Source organism: Uloborus diversus, chromosome 8 (genome assembly GCF_026930045.1).
Source record: "Uloborus diversus isolate 005 chromosome 8, Udiv.v.3.1, whole genome shotgun sequence".
Classification (NCBI taxonomy): Eukaryota; Metazoa; Arthropoda; class Arachnida; order Araneae; family Uloboridae; genus Uloborus; species Uloborus diversus.
Genome location: NC_072738.1, coordinates 116,257,079 through 116,281,909, shown reverse-complemented (window position 1 = coordinate 116,281,909; position 24,831 = coordinate 116,257,079). Strand labels below are relative to the sequence as shown.

At 31.9% G+C, this 24,831-nt stretch overlaps 2 protein-coding genes across 2 annotated transcripts in view; one reads left to right on the top strand and one right to left on the bottom strand.

The window, feature by feature from the left end:
• Positions 1–242: 242 nt before the first annotated feature.
• Positions 243–20,543, bottom strand: LOC129227356 (myosin regulatory light chain sqh-like). The gene is made up of 4 exons (XM_054861903.1): positions 20,307–20,543; positions 19,766–19,964; positions 8,691–8,920; positions 243–558 (listed from the first exon to the last, which is right to left on the bottom strand). The coding sequence occupies exons 2-4, from the start codon at positions 19,950–19,952 to the stop codon at positions 451–453; spliced, it is 525 nt and encodes a 174-aa protein (XP_054717878.1). The 5' UTR covers positions 19,953–19,964; positions 20,307–20,543; the 3' UTR covers positions 243–450.
• A 259-nt stretch (positions 20,544–20,802) lies between these two features.
• LOC129227601 (mevalonate kinase-like) overlaps positions 20,803–24,831 on the top strand; it is a 36,290-nt gene continuing 32,261 nt past the window's right edge. The window contains exon 1 of the mRNA XM_054862185.1: positions 20,803–20,949. Within this exon, the coding sequence (XP_054718160.1) occupies positions 20,881–20,949 (69 nt within the window). The 5' untranslated portion in view covers positions 20,803–20,880. The remainder of the gene's footprint in view (positions 20,950–24,831) is intronic.

The window sequence follows — 24,831 nt, the reverse complement described above, 5'->3', positions numbered from 1 at the left end:
TAGCAATAAATATAATATAATTAGATATGTGAAGCAGCAATATGTGAATTAGCAATAATAAATAGTTTAACTATTTTTTTTAAAAATGGTAAGCATTTCTTTATTTTTTAAAAAGTAGTATCACTTATTCAGTTATCACGAATAACGGCTACCATAAACATACTATAGGACTTCCAACATTTTGTATTAACTGAACTCAACTGTAATACATACTTGTGTTTCAATTTCAAGAAAATGTAGACGAAACAAATGTAGAAAAACTTTTATTTAAAAGCGTAGAGAAAAGTTACATTTCAAAATTTAAATATTGCAAACTACTCTCAACAACAATAAAAAGAACAGCAAAATTGATAAATGCATAGTTTTCAAATATAAAACATATAGTTTTGAATCTTAAATCAGCATATAAATAATAAATGCTTTAGCATTTATAATGGGAAAAAAATCCCATTATTCATCATCCTTATCCTTTGCACCATGCTTCAGTATTCTAGTGAATTCAAGATAGTCAAACATACCATTTTTGTCAATAGGAGCTTCTCGATACATTTCATCGATCTATAAAAAATTAAAACAAAATGTATTGTTAAAGGAAATAAACAAGTACAAGAGAAACTAACAAAGCTGGCTGAGTACCATATTTTTAAAAGTCAAACTAAAGCATAATGAAAAACTTTTGAAGATCCCTTAAAAAAAAAAAAAAAAAAAAAGAAAAAAGAAACACCCAAATTTAAAAAAGGAAAAGTATAATGAACTTTAAGTGCTTACAGCTATAGGCATGTGCATGAGGTCATCAAGGGAGCCATGGCATCTCTATTAGCTCATAGAAACAAGAATTATGCAAAACCAGCAAACTTTTAACAAGATAGGCTCATACCTCACTTGCTTTTAACTCATAACTTTTGAAAAATTTCAATAGGTGAACATGAAATAGCCATGGGCGCCCATATGCAAATTTTAAAGGGGGGGGGGGGCTCGGATATTTTCCCTATAGAAACTGATTTCAGTACAGATTAGAGTTTTTAACGTTTGACATTTTTTTTTTAGCGTAAACCTTTCTGTACAGTGGTATGCTTATTTCTGAAGCTCTATGCACAGCTATGTTTACAGAGTAGGTATTGTAGGTATAATTTTTATGTGTACTTTAGTATGACTTTGTACCAATATTGTAAAAATGAGATTAAAAAAAAAAACAATTAACTTCTAAATATACCATTTGAATCTGCTAAAATATGCTTTTAAAACAATTTCTACTCTGAAGCTTTGGGGGGGGGGGGGGGAGTGAGAAAGGGGGAAAAATTATCCTAGCAGTTTCTCAAGTAGCCCAATTAGTTTTTTGTGAGCTAGATCAGCCTTGATCCTGACTGATCTAGGCAGGGTTGGCTTTCTGCCGGCAGAAACTAGTTTTTGCCATGCCAGTGGCAGAAACTGGTTATAACCGGTTAAAACTGGCAGAAACTGGCAAAAACTTAAAATTATCTTAAAAAACTAAAGTAATTACTAAATGATATTTGTTTAGGTAAACTAAAAAAAAAAACTTCATTTCATCATTGTAAAAAATAAAATGTTATGCTAGTGCCCTTGATTTAGTTCAGAAAGGGAAATTTTCATTTGCTGATGCTCGTAAAATTTGGATTAATCTAACAAAGGACGAAAATCATATGGGTTCTTAGGATAGAGGAGTGACATACAGAATTAAACTGGCATTACTGTTTGTAATTTGTTCGCAAATAAGCTTCATCTAAGTTGCTTGTGATTGAAATTATCATGTGCTTCAAAAAGAAAGTGTCAAATTTTACTTGCCCATATTAATCTAGATTTTGTACCTAATATCACAGCTTTGCAAAACAAATTGGCCCCACTTCTCAAAACTCATTTTTCTAGTGGAACTTTTACCACTACCCGAGTTACTATATGATGGACCACTTTAAAAAATTATACAATTTGAAAGTTTCATGAATATTGCATGTTCCTTGATGCATTGCTTGCTAGCTCTTCTGTTGGAAGAATATTCTAAAGTTTCTCATTCATGCGTATTAAATTGAGAAACTATTTATATTTTTGGAACAACCTTTTCCAAGAAGCAACTTGCAGAGTCCAAACAATGTAACATTTGATTCTGAATTGTGATAATATTGTAAATTAAACTATGCCATGCATTTTCTACTGTCTGTCAATAGTTTTTTTTTTTTTTTTTTTTTGTCGTTTTGAGAGTTTTTGCCAGTTTCTGCTGAAAATGTGGCAGAAAGTGGTTTCTGCCATGCCGGTTTTAACCGGTTTCTACCAGTGGTTTTAACCGCCCCGGCAGAAACTTGCCAGCCCTGGATCTAGGTAACCAGCCTTGTACCCTATTTCAATTTTTGTACATATACGGTCTCAAGAAACAAAAATTAAAATTAAGTGTTTTTTAAGCATTATACGAGTCCTGGATGATTTTATGCTCTTCCTTTTGATGATTGTTTTCAGTCATACGATTAACCACAAAGAATGTTCATAATAAGTTTTTTTGTCAGTAAGTATCTATGAATGTGCAAACAACTTTTAATAATTGAAATATTCAATCAAATTTTCTATTGTGTTCTATTATCTATTCTATTTGAAAGGAAACACATTTCAAGTAAAATTTTCAGGGGTATTCTGTTCTGTTACAATGCAATGAATAAAATGCATTTCTTGTTGAAACAATTATTTACATGTTTTAAATAATATCATTGATGAAAACAGAACCAAATTATATTTAACGAGCTGATGTGTGCCTCACATGACTTCCTTCCACTCCAATTTAATGTCATTTTCCCATTATTGGCAATGTTAATGTGATTCAATAGTTTACTCTCTAAATATCACCAACAGTGGCCAAATTGAAATCAGATTTAAAAAAAAAAAAAAAAAAATCCGCCAAATTTGTCGCCAAGTTGGCGACTCAAAGACTGGTGATATATCGCCAAGTGTTCGCCAAATTGTAACAATACTTGAGTTTACATCAAAATTAACAATGATTTCCCCCTAAAAAGGGGCAAAACAGCCCCTTAGAAACACCCGAATGCAACCAAAAGGGGAGGTGCACAACTAGACCCCACTAGGAGTCTACGTACCAAATTTTTAACTTTCTAGGACATACGGTTCTTGACTTATGTGACATACCAGGGGTCTGGCCAGAGCAAATTTGGGTCCGTTAACGGATCCTTCACAAAAATTCGATCAACCAAAACGGACCTTTCACAAAAATCTGATCAACCAAAACGGACCCTTCACGTAATTCTGGTAAACAAAAACGGATCTTTCATAAATTGAAAGAGCAAATCTCAAATTAAAATAATACAGCATATTTAAAGTTAAATTAGAGGAATCAACTTATACAAAATCAGCTAATTTTGCAAAAGGAAAAAAAAATGGCACTCTTGTGATGCTCCTGCAAGCCATAAATAATTACAACCGCCAAATAAATATAATGCCTGTTGTTGGTTTCTTTGAAAGAAATTAACAGCTGAAAGTCAGTTTGGTTTATAATTTTGCTTGTTTGTTTTATGCAGCAGTGTTGTTGTAAACTTCTTTGGAAAAGAGTCAACATTCTCTCAATAGGTGTAGTAAGCACTTTTCTCCCCACTCATGATTTAATCATCAATAATATACAGCGAAATGAATTTAGAACTGCAAAGGATAGTATGGGTGGGGCGGATGTGATCGCTTCAGATAGGGTTACAAAACTTAAACTTATCGCCACTTAGTGTCTGGTGGTGCGATTTTAAACTGTTATTTTGGGAGAAAGTTATATAGGTTTGGTTTTTTGATACTAAAAAGGATAATTAACTTTAGATAAACTTTTATTTACTATTATTTTTTTCTATAGATGTCTACATTTTGAAAAACGCAATCTTTTTACGTCCTTTTTACATCCGATATGAGAATTATATTTTATTCTTTTTTTCAAGCTAACTTCGCTTTATTAGGATGCAAATAAATGAAAAGTATCTTTATTTTTGTAAAAAAGCTTATTTTAAGTTTTTAAAGGGGAATTCCATTTTCTTTTATGAGTCAATAATTAAAATGCTGAATCAATGGTTTATTTTTTATTTTATTTATTTATTTATTTTTGCTTCAACTGTGTCCAGATATTAATAATATGTTTATCATAGGACTCTAAAATGCAATTCAAAAGTAATTTTATCAAAAACATTTATTTCACAAGCTGTTTTTATACTTTTGATTCCTTCACTTTGAGGATTGCAATCTCTTTGCACCCGCTGTGGAAATCTGATTTTTCGAATTTTCGATGTTTATTACGCTTAGTTAAGAGGTAACCAAATAAAATATTTTTTTATTTTTGTGAAAATCACGGAGTTTATAAGGTTTGAACGAAACTCTGTGCTCTTAAACAATGTCTTGGGTTAAAAAGTTAAATGCTGAACACCTGCCTAATTTTTTTTCTTACAGTTATTTTAAATACTATATAAAAAACATTTCTAGTATAATTTAACATGATGTAGAATGGTAGATAAATATTGATACTTGAGGGGTGCCCATCTCCCAGGGAGCGATTCCTCTCCCTCTCTTCAAATACTAGAAAAACACTCAAGAATGATATTCTCAACAGAAAAGAGAGAAAACACTCAACTTTAAGTGTCAATGATGCAGTTTTCACCATCTCAAGAGTGTAAACTTTCGTTTTTACAAGAAAAAAAAATTATTTTTTAAATTATTTTATTTTTCACAAAAAAAAACGGACCCTGTGAAAAATCCTGGACAGACCCCTGCACGCCCATACAGACGTCACGAGAAAACTCGTTGTAACTAACTTGGGAATCGTCAAAATGGATATTTTGCGTTGTCTATACATTCTTAGGCATTTATCCACATGTGGTCGAGTCGAATTAAATTTTTTACATTCATTTGGGGGTGAGCAAAATGGAAATTTAAGGTCAATTTTTGAGTGAAAAATTTTTCACGAATACAATACTTCCTTTTTTGTAAAAGGAAGCAAAAATTGGCACTAATGATGTAAATCTTTTCTATGCATAAATTTAACCCTCCCTTTGTTTTAGCCTTTAAAATAGCTTTATGTATAAATCTTAATAATATTCAGAAATAAAAGTTGAAACAAAAGTAAATGTGTAAAAAATCTAACTTCTACAGCTATGCTTTATGTATTTCCAGATTTATAGACCATTAAACAAAAATCCTTATTGAAACTAATCAGTTGAATGACTGTTAGCAGTGGCAAACCTAGCATGCCTGACACCAAGGGAGGTAATTTGTGGTGTCTCTCCCCCCACCCAACCGAGAAAAAAAATGCAATGTAAACATGAAAGTCATACAATATTCAGAAACAACTAATTTGTATAACGAAATTTTAAGTGGAATAATGTAAAAAAGACGAATAAAAACTGAACACTTTTCACATATTTATCATTTTCTTGTCCTGGACGCGTGTGTGCAGGTCCTCAAGAGGTCAAAATAAGGAAGGGGTGTATGAAATTGATGGCCCCTTAATTATTTCAAACAGATCTCAAACACAGGGAAAGATAACGGGGGTTTAGTTTTTTTGGTATAAGAAGAAGTCACTACTAGGTTTAAGTATTGACAACATGAACCTAACCTTGAGTATAGTACATTCTTTGATGTGGGGTGGGGGAAAAAAGTTTGGGGGTCTCCCATTGGAAAATTTACGAATTTGAGGCCTTAAAATATGCATTTAAACTTCATATTTTTCATGGGTAGAACCCCCCCCCCTCTCCTAGTAGAGACGTCACTGCTGTTAGTTAATATAAAGTTCTTAATTTAAATTTGATAACTTTCAATTATCCATGGAAAATCAACAAAACAACAAAAGTAACAAAGATTAATAGAAAAATTCTTTACAACCCTTTTAAGAATCGTAATAATTAGAAAATATAATATGCCAACACAAATAGTAACACTAAATTTAAAGTAAGATTGCAAAAAACAATGTGTAACCCATTATTTGACTTCAGCTACCTGGGAGTAAGTATCCTGCACATAATTGTTTTTTTAATTCCTACATAGCTATTAGTATTCTATGCTCAATTTATAATTCTATACATGAATGTAATACGACACTATTGATTAAGCTATATTTCAAATTGTTCTAGTAGATTTTTTTTTATTACTAAAGAAATATGAGGTTTTGCACAGCCTAAAGCTGCAAATTGCATAGTTAAGGGGTTACAGTACCTTTCAATCTTTTTTTTAATTTAAGAAAATTTTATATTTCTTTGAAACCATAACATGCATACTTATTTTTTAATCAATAATTTATTTTCAAAATTTAAAAATATTGCCTACTTTTCTTAAAAATTCAAAACATTGAAGAAAATTTCAATTTTTTTGAAATTTCTAAAATTTTCTATTTTTGCACGAATTAAAAAAAAAATTTTCTGCTAAACAATCACTATAATCATCTCTAAAAATCTGTGCATTTATTTGCTTATGAGTTTATTAGAAAATGTTTTGTGATTAATTATGTAAAAAATCAAAGGTTTTTTTTAAAATTGGTTTTTAAAGGTTTAACATGCTCTAAACATTTGAGTAATTTATAAAATGCTTATCCAATGCACAGTTTTGTCAAATATGTTATTTCAATTGCAAAAAGTATTACTTTAAAGCTGTATCTTTAATAGAAAATAATTCTTAGGGATTCTAATGACATGAAAACACAAAAATACCATCATCGAGAAAAAGCAGTTTAAAGTTTTTCTTTTGCATAAGAACACATAGCAAACATGGCCTAAAACCACTCATAACTTTTTAAATATTTGAACTAAAGCAATTAAACTTTTTCCTTCTGTTCAGAATAGATTTTAGTTTTGAAATAAGCAATAAAAATTTTTTTGATTGTTTCATCATTTTTGACGTACTGTAACCCATTAATGTTTGCATGAACTTTCATCACTTGGATCTAAAACATTAATTACATCCAGGCACATTAATTGTTCTTCAACATTTTAAGAGCAGAAAATCAAAATCAAATTGCTTAGCCAGTATCCTTTTTGTTTGTTTTAAAAACAGGGCTCGAAAATATCAAAAATATTAAATATAAAACCCCTCCTAACAAACACCCCTCTTATGAGGACAATTTTTAATTCCCTGATTCAATGGCAAATAACAATATTAAACCCCTATCCTATGGACACCTCTCTATTGCAGACAATAGATAGGACAAAAAAATCTGTCCTATTAGTGTCCACATTTGAGGGATTTTACTGTATTTTGATAGATATCAGATATTTTCAATCAGTGTGTATATTATTATTAAAATATAGTAGTAGACTTAAAACTAATGTTTTTTTTCTTCATATACAAATATATATTTATGTAAAGATTTGTGTACATAAAATGGCATTTACGTATGAATGATACTTGTGAAATGTGATAACACAGGTTGTAACAGTAAAATATACTGTAACAATAACATAACTGATACTGAATATTGATAGAGGCTATTACATTGGATATTGACTATCATATTAATGTGCATTATATATTAATAATGTATCATATTAATAAATATCAATATATAACACAAACATAGTGCATTACTTTGTTTTGTTATTTTTAATAATGAATGAATAACATTCATATGGCAAATACATATATTTTTTATGCTGCTTACATCATAGTTTGAAAAATAAATATTGAAAACATCAAAATATGTTTTCAAAATAAATATCGATTATAGATCCTGATATATATCATGATCTACATTGACTCATATGTCTGGACAAACCCTGTTTAAAAACAATTAAAAAATTTTACTTTCAGTCAAAAATTAGCAGAAACAATATTTCTACTTACAAAAAAGAAGGAGCTTTAACAGGATTCATGTCAAATCAGGCAAAAATAGGAAAAAAGTTCTTTCCCTATTGTATTTTGCAAATTTGTTTCAAAACGAAGTATTTCTACTAGAAGAAGCTAAAGAAAGAAGCTCATGTGCTGCTCATCATACATTTTTGGTGCAGCACATACCTAACTATGAAGTACAAAACTATGAAGTTTGCACAGATGAAATATTACTCACAATTTACTATGTCTTTCGAACAAAAATTTGAAAAATAACACACCAGGATTTCAAAACTGATTGCAGAGAAATCAACTAGGCTTAAAATTATTAAACATTCAATTTCTTTTAAATTGCATTTATTTTCCATAAAACTTCTTGTCAACATTTCTTTAAGTTCCTATTTTTCAATTGGTTTCAAAAAAGATACTACTAACTCCTCCCATCTCAAACACACACATTACATCAATACAACATTTATGAGTAGGAATATGAACATCCCCATATATATAATAGCCAATGATCAAGTAAGGCACGTGTTTCAACAATGAAACTTGCGCCTTGGCATAACTTGATAATATGTTTTGGTAATGTTTAACATGCAAGGGAAGGCTTTATTGTGACAAGGTTGAACTCGATCCCGTAACTTAACTGTTTTACTGGTAAGACTGTTTCATTTCAGGGGAATGAAGAAACAAATAAATGGTCAACAATAAAGGGTACCTAATGGAGTTTAGGGTTAAAATTCCAACTATCAAAATATCACGAAACAGGCAATGGTTTCGTTCAAATGTAGAAGCAATTTTCACCGTTATACCTTCAGGGGCCATTTTCTAGTTAAGTACAGTTGATGGGCTGGCAAATTTTCGTATGCAGCTGTAAATTATTTACTTACATCCTCTTCTGTAAATCGTTCTCCCATAGTAGCCAACAACTCTCTGAGCTTCTCTTCATGCAATGTGCCACTGTTGTCTTCATCAAAACAGGCAAAAGCATTCCTTATGACGTCTTCCGGATCAGTCCCTTGCAATCTTTCACCAAAGAGAGTCAAGAACATAGTGAAATTTATGGGTCCAGGAGCTTCATTCATCATGCTCTCCAGAAAGTCATCTGCTGGATTTTTACCTACAACAATTAATAATTTTTTGCTACAGAAATAATAGACTGGATTTTGTTACAAAAACAACATGCAATAAAAAGTAGTTTATGAACTTGTTATAGATAGCTAAAAAAAAATGGTTTAAGTGTTAATACAGCAGGAAACTAGTATGTTGTGGCCATCACGAAACTTTCTTCTATATCTTTCTTATAATGCTGATTCCTCTCCATGCTTGACGAGGAAGCAATATTCCCAACAAAAACGAAATTACACATGCCAAACTTGGCGACCATACCCATTCCCAATTTATCTCAAAAGCAAAGCAAAGAATGAAAATTTAAAATTATTTTAAAAGCCTTGCTTAAAATAATTACAAACATTTATTTGTTAACAAACAGAAGATGGCAACAGTTAAAAAAGTGAATAAAATATGACAACGTATATAAAGTACAAATTCAGAATGAAAAAAGGTTAAAAAACCAGCAAACAGCTGTTTCGGCACTCTAAAATACAAGTGCCATCACCAGTGCAATTAAAAACGAAGACAGGTTCAACCCGACTAAAACACAGTCGAGGCGAACAATGTTGTTTGCCTCGACTGTGTTTTAGTCGGGTTGAACCTGTCTTCATTTTTAATTGCACTGGTGATGGCACTTGTATTTTAGAGTGCCGAAACAGCTGTTTGCTGGTTTTTTAACCTTTTTTCATTCTGAATTTGTACTTTATATACGTTGTCATATTTTATTCACTATGCAGTACAAAGTTTTTCGACTACTTTTTATGTATAGTTAAAAAAGTATTAATTATCGCGATTTTCTGGTCATTTTCCAACAATTAAAATCACGGGAAATACGCAGATGACAGTCTATCAAGATTTATCTTTCGTATTGTTGCCTTTATAAAGTTATTTTTATTCACACAAGAAAAAAAAAATCAGCCCCCCATGGAGCAATGGTGCCAAAATTGAACCAAACGTCTGTTTACATAAGGATTCACATTCATTCCGAATTTCATCCAGAATGTAGTATTACTTCTTGAGATATGGCACTCACAATGGAAAAAAAAGAATGTTTGATTGTGCCACCCCCTTTCCAGCTGTTGATGCCAAAATAAAATCAGCTCTTATACCCTCTGCGGGCAACTTGTCGATAAATTTTTGTTTGAATCCGTTCATTATTTTTTCAGATACAGCAGTCACAATTGACAACAAAAAATGTTCTATAGCTCACTCCCGTTTGAACTATTGACACCAAAATTGAATCAGCACCTATACTTGTTAAGGGCAACATATGGACAAAATTTTGTTTGATTCCGCCTGCTACTTCCTGGGGAATAGCAGGCATGCATAACTCAAGAAACGTCCCATTGCTCTACCGCCCTTAGAAGAATTCGTGCCAAAAACCAATGGGCACAAGTTCACATAGGGGCACATATATGTACCAAGTTTCGTTCGATTTCATGCGGTAGTTTTTGCTCTAGAGCGGTCACAAAAAACTGGTCACACACACACACATGACACAGACACACACACACAGAAAGACACACATTTTCCAAAAATGGTCGAAATAGACTCAGCACACCTCAAAACATTCAAATCCATCAAAATTCGAAAATTCGCACAAATCCAAAACTTTCTTTTATATATTAGATATAGAGAAGAAAGTAATATAGTATCATCATGAAAGAAAAAAAAAACAGAAAAGACAACACAATGTTTCAGATTTTATTGAACTATTTTACTTTGAAATTAATTATAGATTTGATTTTAAAAATTGGAAATTTTTCTTTTTAAAAATACATTATAAAAACCAGTTTTTGGAAGATTAAGGGATAAATAATGATGAACGCAATTATCATATATTCAGGGGTCGATCCAGGTTTTATTTTTTGGGTCCCCATTTTGTGAAAAAGCAAAATATTTTTGTGAATTTTCTTTATTTTTGTAAAACTTGTGATTTTTTTCTTGGAAAAGATTATATAAAAGCATTTTTAGCTGTCGTATCGTTATAGAAAAGCCCTAGACAGGTTTCAGGGGTGATTGCAAGTTCTTGAAGAATACCTGAAAGCTGCCTAGAGAAAATGCGCTGGGGGAGGGGGGAAGTAAGACCCTTAACATTTTATTCGTAATTTGACACACATTACATTTATTGTTTTTTACAAATATACATATGCAAGGCACACTTTCTTAAGGTGAAAGTCTCACAACAGATTACTGTTTGCCCCTCTCAAATACTTTTAGATCAATGAAAATTGCACATGCTGCTGAACGTAATGATAACTCCCAATAAATACAATATGAACAGACTCAAAGATATCACATATTTTTTAACACAGAAGAATGTATGTGTTTGAAAAACTTAAAAGTAATTAAAACCCAAAATAATATTGCACCAGCATTCAGCGTTTAATTTTTTGACATTTGACGTTCTTACAGAGTAGGTATTTCGTTTAAAACTTTGCAATTTAATGATGTTAATAAATATATAAAGAAATTTTATTTGTTTGCCACTTAACAAGGTACAGTCAACATCAAAAATGCGAAAAATTCATTTACCATGGGGCATGTAAGGAATTCAAGATCTTCGAAAGAAATAAAAATATAAAAACAGCATATAAAAGAATTTTATTTTTAGTAAAGTTATTTTAGAATTGGATTTCCAAACTCAACACAAATTAATACTAAATATATATTGCGTAAGTAAAGTAAAATTTAGGATTTTCCTGAAAACAACGGAATTTTGGTATTTTCAAAGATAAATGTTTTGAACTGAAATGTGGGATAAATACGTGGCATTCTTACCACAAGTTAGCAAATGTTTTTTCATTTCATTGTCATCTAAATTTACCCCCAAAAATCTAACTAGAGATTCAAAATTCTCAAAAATGGCCCATTGCTTCATGATTATAAGTACAAAATTTGAATAAACTTACCAATCAATTTTCTGTTTTTTTTTTTTTCTTCATATCCAGTCTCTTCACTTTCAGATTTTTTTTGAGAATTCCTTCTTTTGCAATAGATTTTTGTATATTGACAGCCTCTCTGTGATTTTTGCTGCACTCATGTTTTTTTAAAACTCTATAGGGTGACAGCTTTTCTTGATATCAACTCCAATATTTACTCAAGGTTTGTTCAAATCACTAACATTCATGAAAGATGAACATATTTTGCACAAAAAACCCTTAGCTGAATAACTATAGTAAAGCCAGCTATACACCTTTTCATAATTTGCAATGTACTTTTTATTTATTGCATGCTTCTTATTTCCATTTGTACTCTCAAATACAATGCTTGAATCATTATTTGATGGCTCAATCTCAATATCATCATCAGTTGAAGTTGCTCCAGATTCACTTCCAGTATTTTCTGCTCAAAAATCGTTATACTTTCGCGAACTGCCTCACTGTCATTTGATGTACTATCTTTTACCGCATTTCCCGAGCCCTCCAAAACGGGAACATTTGCGTTACTGTTACTGCATGATGAAGTGGTGGTAGCGATTTTATCGGGGTTGTTAATTGCTGACTTGAAGAAATTCACAATATTTTGGGACCGAACGTTCGAAGAGCGAAATTTTTTAACATAATACGCACAATTTCGGGAGGTACCTCCCGTTGCAGGACGTCCTCGTTTCATATTTTAATTTCTTGAAGAATAATTTGCAACGAACAAGCAATCTCTCCAAACTGAGATTATTGCGGCTGCTATCTCCAGCGCTCCATTATCCGCTAAAATTATCCATTATCCGCTCCCACACAAATTATAATCGAATAGAATATCAATTTATTCTTTGATGCGCCTAAAAAATGTCCTCTTAAACACGCGAAGGCGCGAACAAGCTAACTACGAAAAATATCGTTTGCGCTCCTGGATCGCAGACGATCTGTTACAAAAGAAAAATTAATACTGAGAAAGAAAACGAACTGGAATAATATACAATTGCCACATTTTTTTAATTTATCGTCTGCAGATTACGCGATTCCCGCCACTTTTTAATAAAATCCCACTCAATAAAACTTCCTTTGCGCGCTGTTCCCGTTGCTCACCATTAGCGGACATGCGTTAAAAAATTCCGAAATTGCTCATCTGGAAGTTTCATATTTATTTTAAGAAGACAGCAAGATTAAATAGAATGACCGACGATATTTTTCAGCTGGCATTGTATTTTATCAATAAAAGAAGGAATCTAGGAATTCAACTACAAAAAAAAAAAAAAAAAACGTTATTCTTTTGGTTTACTGTATGCTGTACGCTCAAACTAGCGTGACTTTGGAAGTTATCTTTTGCTCTTACGCGTACAGTCTACAAGAAAAATAGCAGGAAAGAAAAAATGACTAATGTATTTTAAACCAGCAATTCTCCGCAGGCACCGGTCCACGAGAAAATTTGACCGATCTTCGAAGAATTATACCCGTTTCCAATAAAATAAAATTTCCTTATTTTAATTTTATTGATAATTTTATACGATATTTTATGCAATAATATATCCATCACTTTGCATACGTTTTGTGGTTTCTCTATAAGATTTATTCGCTTATGAAAATTTACACAAATTAGCTGCGCTTATTTTTACATTCAAAGTGTGTAAGTTATTTAAAAAAATCTTACAATTAACTTTTGTAAGTTTATTTTAAGTAAAAAGGTTTTCTTTCTGGCATTTGTTTAAAAAAAAGGACAAAACAGATTAGTTTATTTTAGTGAAAAAAAATAATAAAAATTTCTACCGGTCCGTGAAATTTTTTGACGAAGTTCTACCGGTCCGAGATTCAAAAAAAGATCAAGAAACGCTGCTTTAAACTAAAGAATATGAGAAAAAGTGGGTACCCCTGGCCTAATAATCACACCTTTTTTCTTTTTTTTTCATTAAATGCAATCGTGTCAAGTGAGCTTTCGAGAACGGACAGTATCTACTACAAACTACAGGGAATTTCGCCAATCGGTTGTTCGGCGTTTCCCGCGTAGTCACTCATACTCTAACAGGATTTAATTAATTGCCATACAATACGATTTGCATCAGCATGCGCCAGTATTCAATGCGAATTTCTATGGAATTGATTAAAAAAGGAAAATATAAGATTTTCGAGTGTTCTTTTTAACCTTCGTTCGGGAATAATTTTCAGAAATTTTGCTCGTCCGTTCCGTAAGATAACCCCCCAACTATAAACCTTAAACTTTTTCAAAATAAACTGAAGAAAATAGGAACAAATTGAAAAAACAGGTGAATATTTTTAAAAAAATTAAATTAAAAAAAAGAAAGAAAGAGGAAAAAAAACTAGAAGATCTGCAACTGGCAAGGTTTCAATTTGCAACTACTTTTGAGAATTAAAAGTGCATAATTTGACAAAATAATATGGATAAAGGAAGGATGCGTGCAACTAAGACACAATTGAAAGTTACAATGATTCAAAGGAATATTTAATTCAGAAGTATTTGGTCATTGAAGCAAATCAAACCAACAGAATATAGGCGATTAATTTGCCGTGGAGTGAAATGAGTCAGTCTTCAATTCGCACTCGTGGAACAGCAGAAAATCAGCGAATCAATTCTTTATCACGTGCTCATTATTTTTCTTGGATTTTTGCTAGCCAGCAATCACAAGCGTCCCTCTCTCGTCCCCCCCCCCCTCTGACGCTCTCAAGCAAAAACACCTCACGCAGCAGGCAAAAAGATAAGATGGGGGAAGGTGGAAGAGGGGTAGGCTTCTGCGTAGATGCGTACACATTTGCGGTTAAAAAATATTGTGAAAAGGCTGCCTTTTTATAAATTTTTGTGAAGGGGCTGCTTTTACGACGCGGAATTTTGTGAATGGGGCCGCTTTTGCGATGGGAAATTTTGTGAATGGGGCCGCTTTTGCGACGCAGAATTTTGTGAAAGGGGTCGCTTTTGCCATGCGGAATTTTGTGAAGGGGCCGCAAAGCGGCCCCAATTTCGCGCTGGATCGACCCCTGATATTAATAATAATTTAAAAAAAAAAATCCTTGTAAAAATCAGATTTACTAATTTCAGGGTGAGGCAGACCGGCTAATAATTCACAAATGCAAATTGTCACTTTATTTGAGATGTTTTGTGAAGTGTGACATGTTTAGAATACCAAACAAATGAGACAAAAAGACAGTACAAAGAATTCTTTGGTAGCTGTACATAAATAACAAACTGGCAAAGAAAGTATGAATTAATATTTATGATTTTTTTCTTAAACTTGTTTTTTTCTCTTTAATGGTCTCATATCTGAACGAAAATAAAATTTGTTTCATCTTTAAATTCCATCATCTTTTCCTTTAATAATGTACCTACTGATTAGTTAGATAATCCTTAAAGTATTTTTGCCATTGGTGCCGAAACTCAGATGTTTTTGAGACGAGAAACAAATGTTGCTAGGTACGGTACTTTCTGATCATTTAATTAGGAAAACCTAAGGCACCCATCCCGTCACATGGATCAACTTCGACGACAGAAGACGCGTTTTGCGTGAACCTAGTGAAGCAATTTCTTTCAGTACTTTACTTTAAAATATATGAAAGGACCCAAAACTATTGCTTTCAAGAGAAATGACGGCTTCACTCTCTCTCTCTCTTTCTATGTTTTATCTATTCTCGACATATCACAGTGGGAAATTTCATTACAAAAAGCAGAGCTGGCTTTCTTATTGTCCTTTGACAACGGGTTAAATATTTATTTCAGTTATTGCTTAACAATAGATTGAAATAAATATTAACATTTTGGGAGATATAATCATCCAATGTTTAAAATAATTAAAAAATAAACAAAATTGTTTCTGATTCAATCCATTGCGACTCTAAACTATTCTCAGATCAACTTAATAACAAAAAATTTAATCAAAATTGGTCCAGCCGTTTAAAAGCTTTATGATTACAAACACATGCACAGAAGAAATATATATATTAAGATGGTTTTCAAAAGACCAAAAAAGTTTGAAATCAAAACTTCCCATAAAAAATTTAAAAAACAAAGCTGAAAATTCATTTTAAGAACTTAAATTTGTCAAAATATCTCACGATCAACTATCTTAGGAGAAAGCAGGGCTCCCAACACATTTTAGCCATAGAAAAGGGTAAAAGAGGACCACTTTGAATCAAAAAGGGGACCAAAGAGGACCAGTTACGATTAAAAAGAGGACCTTGGGAGGACCATTTAACCCAGATTAGCACCAAAAGGCAAGTTAGCTGCCTGGCAATAAGTATGTGCAGATAATTCATTAATTAACCATAATAATTATTTTTAATGATAAATCCTTACCACCTTCTGTACAACTGAACTTCTTATGCATTGAATTATATTATTCACACAAACATTCAGATGGGGGGGGGGGGGGGCGGTGACAAGCAAACATGTAACTGACCATCTTACAGAGTAACTTTAATGGTAAAATAAATTTTCTACTACTTAATAGGTAAAAACTGGCTAATTAAAAATAATCACCCAAGTGTCCGATCAATCAGTGCATACCTAATAAAGACCTTTTAGATACAGTTTTTTCAGTAAACACCTTAGCACATAGTAGTTTACAAAATTTTTCACATAACCAGTTTAAAGAGAATTCATTTTGATATAAGGTACGGCAAGACAAGAAGATATAGTTTGGAGGCCAGGAGGTTGCCCTCACCCTCCACAGCCCTTGGTTTTTACACATATTTCCAGCCTAAATATGGTAAGTTTACATATATATGAGAGTTTATGACCTAACACCAAAGCAGGAGGTAATTTCTGGCTATGCTACTGACTGACTAAGTTCAAAAATATTAGAGTTTGCAAATTATTTAAGTATGCTAAGTATCCAAATCATTTCTTCATATGTATGTATTATTTGTTCGGGCACCAACAAATATTGTAACTGTCTTCAAGTATGTATGAAAATTAGTGAGAAAGAAAATTTTTTATTAAAGTCACCACACCCAAAAATATACAAATGCGGCTTAAGCAATAAATACACTGAATGTAAATTTGAGCCTGCTTTTACTGGATAACTTAATGTAATAAATAAATGTGTAAGTTTAGATTCATAGAGCTATATTTTCAAATTGAAAATACTCATTAAATAAAATAAATAAAAAAAAATGAGGTAAGCACATGTCAAAACAGCTTCCAATTTTAAAAAATATTAAAATAATTACAAGATGCAAAAGGATTGAAATCTTGAACACGAGAATCAAATTTTCGCAAAGTATATTCATTGTTGGCATAATTTCCAAAAAAAAAAAAAATTCTCTAAAACTAAGCATGACTAAAATTGAACATAAAATATGCTAGTCTAGGATAGCATATGCGAAAATAACATTCAATTGCGCAAAATATCAAAATATGTACAAGATGCAAAAAGATTAAAATATTAAAATCTCAAAGACAAGAAGCAATTCCTCGCGAAGTTCGAGTAAGTGCAATGCTGCTATGGTTCCAAAAATAAGAAAGTTTGTTATCTGTTAAAATTAAACAAAAAATAAGCTAATCTATGATGGCGTATGTCAAAATAACTTCCGATTGAAAAAAATATCATAACATTAACAAGATGCAAAAAGATTGAAATCTCAAACACAACAAGCAATTTTCTGCGAAGTGCGAGCAAGTTCAATATTGCCATGGTTTCGAAAAAAAAAGTAGTCTCTTATTTATTAAAAGTAAACAAAAAATAAGCTAATCTATAGTGGAGTGTGTCAAAATAACTTCTGATTGACAAAAATATCAAATTATTTACAAGATGCAAAAAGGTTGAAACCTCAAACACAAGCACTTTCTGCGAAGTGCGAGAAAGTTCAATGTTGCTATGGTACCAAAAATAAAAATAATTAATTGTCTATTAAAATTAACCAAAAAATAAGCTAATCTAAGGTGTTATGTCAAAATAACTTCCAACTGCCAAAAATATCGAAATATTTACAAGATGCAAAGAGATTGAAATCTCAAAACACAGCAAGCAATTTTCGGCGAAGTCCAAGAAAGTTTGATGTTATCATGGTTCCGAAAAATAAGTTTATTATCTATTGTAATTAAACATAAAATAAGCTAATCTAAGTTAATGAATGTTAAAGTAACTTCTGATTGTCAAAAACATCAAAATATTAACAAGATGCAAAAAGATTGAACTCGCAAACACAGTGAAGTAATTTTTCGCGATGCTACATATCGAACACAAGTTCAGAAAATTGAACTGATGAAACATTCTTGATTTTTTTCAAGTGCTTACGAACCCGTGAAAAATATCAGTAGCAAAATGCTTTGATTTCACGTCATAACTCTTCCCCCAACCTCTCCATTTGCTAGATTTCCATGTTACAGCGGTTGAAGGAGGAGTAATGATGTCAATCTGAAGCGAAATAATACCAGAAAGTTAAATTCAATAGAAAAACGGCGCCGCAGCAGCATGTTCGGACGTAACATACGTCAGCACAGTATCTTTTAATGTAATGAAAATTTTAAAAATCTGATTTTTTAGTAAAAACAAAAAGCGGACTAAACAGACCAAAATGCTAAAAAGCGGTCTAAAGCGGACTTTACCCTAAAAAACGGACTTTGGCGGGAAAAACGGACCATTTGGGAGCCCTGAGAATGACTTAAATAGTTTGGATTCACATGTTTGAGAAATCTGGAAGCAGAATGAAGAGAAATTAAATGTTAAAAAGGAATACGGTAGACTCTTGTTTTACATGGGGGTTACCTTCCATGAAAATGCCATGTAAATCAAAACTGCGTAACCTGAGACCTAATATTAGTGTTAAAATAGGGGTTAGGTTCCATAGATAAAAAAAATATTTCATTAAGTGATGACTAATTGTATAAAAAGTTTAATGTGTAACTTATATTGATTTCTATGCACAACATGCATAAAGAAAACATAAATTAATTTCGTGTTCTGTTTATAAAAAGGAGCTGGCTATGATAGTCTTTGGCAGTCATTAAGAATTTTTCCTTGTAGTTCTTTGCAAAACATTAACGCATCCATGATCACTTGCACCATTTCCATGATAGAATCTTCCTTCATAACAAATCAGAAAGATCAATTCTATTGTCTAGGAATGGCTAAAGTTTTTCAATGTGAACGTTTTTGGTTGTGTGTCGCCAATGTCAGTATCTCGTTTTTTTTCATCCTTTGTCACTTTTGAAAGCCTTTTTTCCATTGAGTTCTGAACTGTGCGAGTTCAATAACTTTACTTCTGGAAAGAGCTCTGGAACCAATCGCATTAAATCTCTAATGCCCTAGGTTCGATTATTAGCAGTTTATTAGGTATTATCTTCTGCAATCTTTAGGAGTTAGGATTTTGAAAGAGGGGAAAATTTTATCTGTTCACAGAGCCGCATCCACGTAAAACTGAAACTCATCCATGTAAAATAAAATAAAGGCGTCAAATCTTAAACCGTGTGTAATCGAAACAGCGTAAAATAAACTCGCGTAAAAAGAGAGTCTACTGTATAACTATTAGTACCCACTCTAATAACTTGGACTATCTAAATTTGGATTATACATTGCACTGAGTGTGATACATAACATGTACAGAGCTTACTGAAATAATACAGTCAACTATCATTAACTCAAAGTCCCAAGGGACTGGCTAAAACGTTTCGTGTTGTTGGCAGTTCGAGTTATGGGAAGTTTCCACAACAATCTCAAGAGTTTGGGACCGATGAAAACTTCTGAGATAAATGAACATTCGAGTTATAAGATTTGAGTTATTGAGATTCGATTGATTTTTGTTTTCCCTATTCAGCATGAATGCCTGAAAATACTGTAATACATTTTTTCTTCTAAATTTACAGATCAATACTTTGAATTTGAACAAGTTGAAACACTCATTACTATTATTTTGATGATCATAAATCTTTCTATGAGATTAAAAAAAAAAGTAAATAAAACAATAAATACCTAGAGAGGCCAATGTATCATGTAAATCTTCTTTGTCAATAAAGCCATCTCTGTTCTGGTCAATCATATTAAATGCCTCTTTGAATTCTTGAATCTGAGCTTGGTCAAAAATTGCAAAGACATTGGAAGTAGCTCTTTGAGCACGCCTTTTTGTGGTACTTCTACCTTTAGTTTTGCGACTGGACATGATTCCGCTGGGCTAAAATAGTCAGAAAAAGAAGTTTCTCAGTGAATATAAAATATTGATAATATACAGAACAAAGTTTGTGAAGTAGAAGTCCAAATGGAAGCTGAAGTACAATGAATTTTGCAATAGACATTCAATTGGCTGTATTCCATTCTGGACAGCTGCCATTGGGGAAGGGGTAAAGAAACTTGAGTATTTCAAGATCAAGTGCAATCTTTGCGACCAAGACGCCTACTTGAAAAATTTAAAAATAGCAGCCTTTAAATTTAGTAAGCCACTAAAGAATGCGGACATGAAAAGATAAACAATAACAAAATTCTTTGCACATTTTGGAATTAAAGCGAAGTAACTTACTTTTCTGTTCAAAATGTATGCGTATTTATTGATACTCTGGTCGTAATCACAACAGACAGTAATGAAATCAAACTAAGGATAAGCAGAACTGACAAGCAAAAAGCCTCGTTTTACATAAAAAGTAGACTGAATCCTAAAATGGACATTCACTAGAGCACTCGCAAAGAATGCCACATTTGGTTAGGTCAAAGAAAAAAAATAATAAAACAGCAGACGCTCGTGTCGAAACTATAACGGAAGTTAAAACCTGTTGCCAAATAGAAAAATATTCAACTTTTAAAGGAGGCCTTCTTCGAAAACAATTCAAAACAATATGAAAACTTTTATCTACTGCTAATATGTACAATAATTATATTTCTATGTTTATACCAAAGGAATTATAATAATTATTCAATTTGTATAATAAATGTCCCGCGAATATTAGCAATAACTATCAACGCTGTAACTGTCACGGAAATTTTTCTGACGTACACAAAGCGGCGCGATGATCTTTTAAAGCTGTGAATTTTTACATTTTTCTTGTTTAATTACTCGATTCTCGGAATTCTTTTTGTTTCCTCTTGTCAACTATAAAATGAAGATTGAAATTACTTCTCCTGGAAAGGCAATTCTGCACGGCGAACATGCTGTTGTCTATGGAAAAGTAAATGATTTAAATTTGAAACCGGGTCTTGACTCCAGAAAAAAGGAGACGAAGAGTGAATCCAATTTACGCTTGATTTTACGAACACTCTCTCCTTAACCGACTGCTTGCCAATCCAAAAATTTATAAAAGTTAGACAATTCTACTCGATTTTGTAAATACTTCTTCCCAAAAGCAGTTCGTAAAATCGAGCACCAACTGTAATAATTATTTAATCAATACACTGAGCATTTAGTTATTTTGAAACATAGCGTATAAATTACCACATTGAAATATATGTAGGAGTCATCATACAACTTTTCTGTGCAGCTTATCGCATTCATTATATTTGAAAGCAAAACTTTTCTTCAAAATGATAATTATTATTCATCATTCTCATAACTACTCTATTGATTCTAAATACATCTATGCACACATGATCATTGTCGCACAAAAGGTTAAATTAAAAAAAACAAAAGGTTAATTAAAGGTAACTTGTGTCTGCTATCACCCCTGGCCGCCTCTTCTCTGCCTTTGTGATTTATATAATGACTTTTTTTTTGTATATAATGTTTTATATCAAAAACTCCCAAACTATTCTAATTTGTGGCACCATTTAAAGAATTAAAATGTCTCCCTATTCTGTTTCTAACGTTTTGGTATCATGGATACTTTGGGACACCCTTCGCCTTTTCCTGTAGCACCCATTTTCAGAGCCCCTGTTTTATATCATTTATTACTTTCTTCAGTGTCTTAGTTGGAATAATTTTTTGGAGTAGAATATGGCTAGTTGTAGACCTTTTCTATGGTTAAAAAAGCAAAGCTTCTGTTTTTTTTTTCATCGAGGAGAAGGAGATAGATATATTCACGGATATTTCAATAATTGGGAATCTGGCGCGGTTGTCTTCCCATTTTTAGCGTAAATAATTTTAGTTTGATAACCCTGCTGATTTATAGTAACCCTATGTGAATGTGTTTCTGGTCTCTTTGTTTAGATTTGCAAAGAAAAATACCTCTTGCGCATGCGCTGGAGCCAAAATTTGACACCAATGGAGAAAGATCGCCAGATTCCCAATTATCGAAATATCCCCATGTATTCCGAAGTATCTCACCCTCTATTTGCCTACACCTCTTGATTTATTGAATTTTCCAACTGTGAGAATTTTAGTGCAATGTTTTTTGTTTTTATTTTAATCTTATTATAAAAAATGTTGAATTCTTAAATGTAATAAAACCCATACTTTTTACTTCCTTTTACAAAAAAGAAAGTATTGTATTCACGAAAAAATTTTTACTGAAAATTTGGCCTTAATTTCCATTTTGCTCACCCTTGAATTAATGTTAAGTTTTTTTTTCCACCCGACTACATGCGGATTAGTGCCTAAGAACATATAAACACCCCAAATATCCTTTTTGACATTCCCCGAGTTAACGACTTTTCTCGTGACGTCCGTATGTACGTATGTATGTGCATATGTATGTCGCATAACTCAAGAACGGTATGTCTTAGAAAGTTGAAATTTGGTACGTAGACTCCTAGTGGGGTCTAGTTGTGCACCTACCCTTTTGGTTGCATTCGGGTGTTTCTAAAGGGGTCTTTTGCTTCTTTTTGGGGAGAAATCATTGTTAATTTCGATGGATACTCAAGTGGTGTTATAATTTGACATACACTTCGCAATATATCGCCAGTCTTTTGGTCGCCAAGTTTGTCGTCAACTTGGTGACAAATTTGGCCATTTCTTTTCTTTTTTTTTAAAAATCTGTTTTCAATTTGCCCACTGGTGGTGATATTTAGAGAGCAAACTATTGAATCACATTAAAATCGCATATAATGGGAAAATGACATTAAATTGGAGTAAAAGGAAGTCATGTGATGCACACATCAGCTCGTTTTGTTCAAAAATACCCAAACTAAGCAGCTTTCACAAATTTTCAATCTGAATGTATCCTTATGGTGGAAAAGTTACAAGCAAATTTTTTGCACTGTAATTCAAAATCAGTTTTCGCAACAACCTCTTTTTTCTGGAAAAAACTTCAAATTTTTTTTGTATAAACAAATTTTAGTATTTTATTGAAAACTTCAGGCAAATTAAATTCTTTTTGGAACTGATGTGATATACCCCACCCTTGGCGACTTTTTCCTGTTGGCGCCAAGAAAGCGTCGCCAAGAAAACGATGTATGACGACATAGGTCATACATCGTTCTTAGCGTTGCTTTTTTAGCGCCAACAGGAAAAAATCAGATAAAAAAACATGATCAAAGCACTTCAGAACACAATATATATAAAAACAACATAAAAGCACAACAAAAAGCATCACGAATATATGCTTCAAAAATGTACAGGGCCGGGGTTTTTTGTAAACATATTAAAATACAATGAAATAAATTATTGTATTAGGGCAGTTCTCAAAAGGTGGGAACAAACACAGACTTCAACTTTGAAGCTTCAACACCAAATAACTTTCATTTTAATTAACTCTAAAATTTTTGAGGTAAATTATAATGCTGTATAGAGACAAGAATTGACATAAATTATGGAAAAAAAGCTCTTCAAATGCCCTTAAAAAAATATTTTCTTTGCTAAAAGGCACAATTTTGGACATACCAAAACGTTAACTGAGCAAATGTACCATTAAAAAAAATTTTTTTTAAATTATTTCCATACGTTTCAAAAAAAAATTAAAGGTATGAATCTTACACTGAATAACTTTTTGTTAATATTTTACACAGATAACAAAAATAAAGATAGATTATTTACTTTGTAAACGATTTAAAAAAAACGTAACTTTGAAATTTGATGTATGTCCAAAAGTTGCGATCTTTAAAATGCTATTATTTGAGAACTAAGTATATGATGTTTTCGTTTTAAAGGTATTTATCGATCCTCAGAATCAATTTTTATTTGTTTAAAAGTGTTTTCATAAGCTTTTATGCAGTATCTTAGAAGAAAAATGATTTTTCTTAAACATACATGTGAGATGTCCAAATGGCGTAACGATCTTGATGCCGATAATTCTGTCCGTTTATTCATAATTTTTGATGATCCACTGTCTTCTAACCTCAATAAAAAAGGTTATTATAATGTTATCTTCTTTAATTCATTGGTATTTTGCATAATTAATACGTTACACATTGAACAATGCATAAATTACAGTAGTAACATGGCTTTCTATGATCGAACGAAAGCCATTTTGCGCTAACATCGCCAAGCAAACTTCTGCTGGCGACATTGGCGACAACACAGTATACGATACGCTCAAGGTTACCAGAGGGGGATTCCAGTTTAACAAATGTAGTTAATCGTCAGCTGCACCAGTTTTGGCGACGTTATCACCTGCGCTAGCAATTTTTTTTCCCGCCGCTTTTATTACTTTAGATTTTTTTTTCTCATTCTTTTAAACATAATTTAACGATCTCGAAATAGAAATACGAATTTCTTTTTTCAATAATTTTTTTAGACATCGTTTTAATTCTTATGACATTAGAAAAAATATTCGTTATTAAAACTGATGTCATTTTTTACATTCTTTCTTAAAGCATATTTTGTTTATTTTTCCTTTAAAAACATATATGTCGTATTTATTTGTTTCTATTTTTATTCCTTATTTGTCCCAATAAATCAAACTAAAAGTTTGTATAATTATTTCCATGAAGCTTTTTTCTACCTTTCATCAACTTCTTCAAAATCATTCCAAAACTTTATTATATGTAAAGAGCAGTATGTATAGCCATTCAAGTACTTCATTAACATAGGCGGATTTAGGACTGAGTTCCTGGGGGGGCAGGTTTTTTTTTTTTTTTTGAGCAACATTTTTAATTGCCCTCCCCCCCCTCCCATGTTTTTGTCTGTTTTCTGTGATGCGTAAGGCCATTCTTTACTTTTTTATGTGTCGTTTTCATTA

What these genes read in the sequence shown, in the direction of transcription:
- LOC129227356 (XM_054861903.1), bottom strand. Translation starts at nt 19,952, where the DNA reads ATGTCCAGTCGCAAAACTAAAGGTAGAAGTACCACAAAAAGGCGTGCT. An exon ending in TGATACATTGGCCTCTCTAG is followed by an intron (nt 8,921 to 19,765) that starts GTATTTATTGTT and finishes TAATTGTTGTAG; the next exon opens with GTAAAAATCCAGCAGATGAC. An exon ending in AACGATTTACAGAAGAGGAT is followed by an intron (nt 559 to 8,690) that starts GTAAGTAAATAA and finishes AATTTTTTATAG; the next exon opens with ATCGATGAAATGTATCGAGA.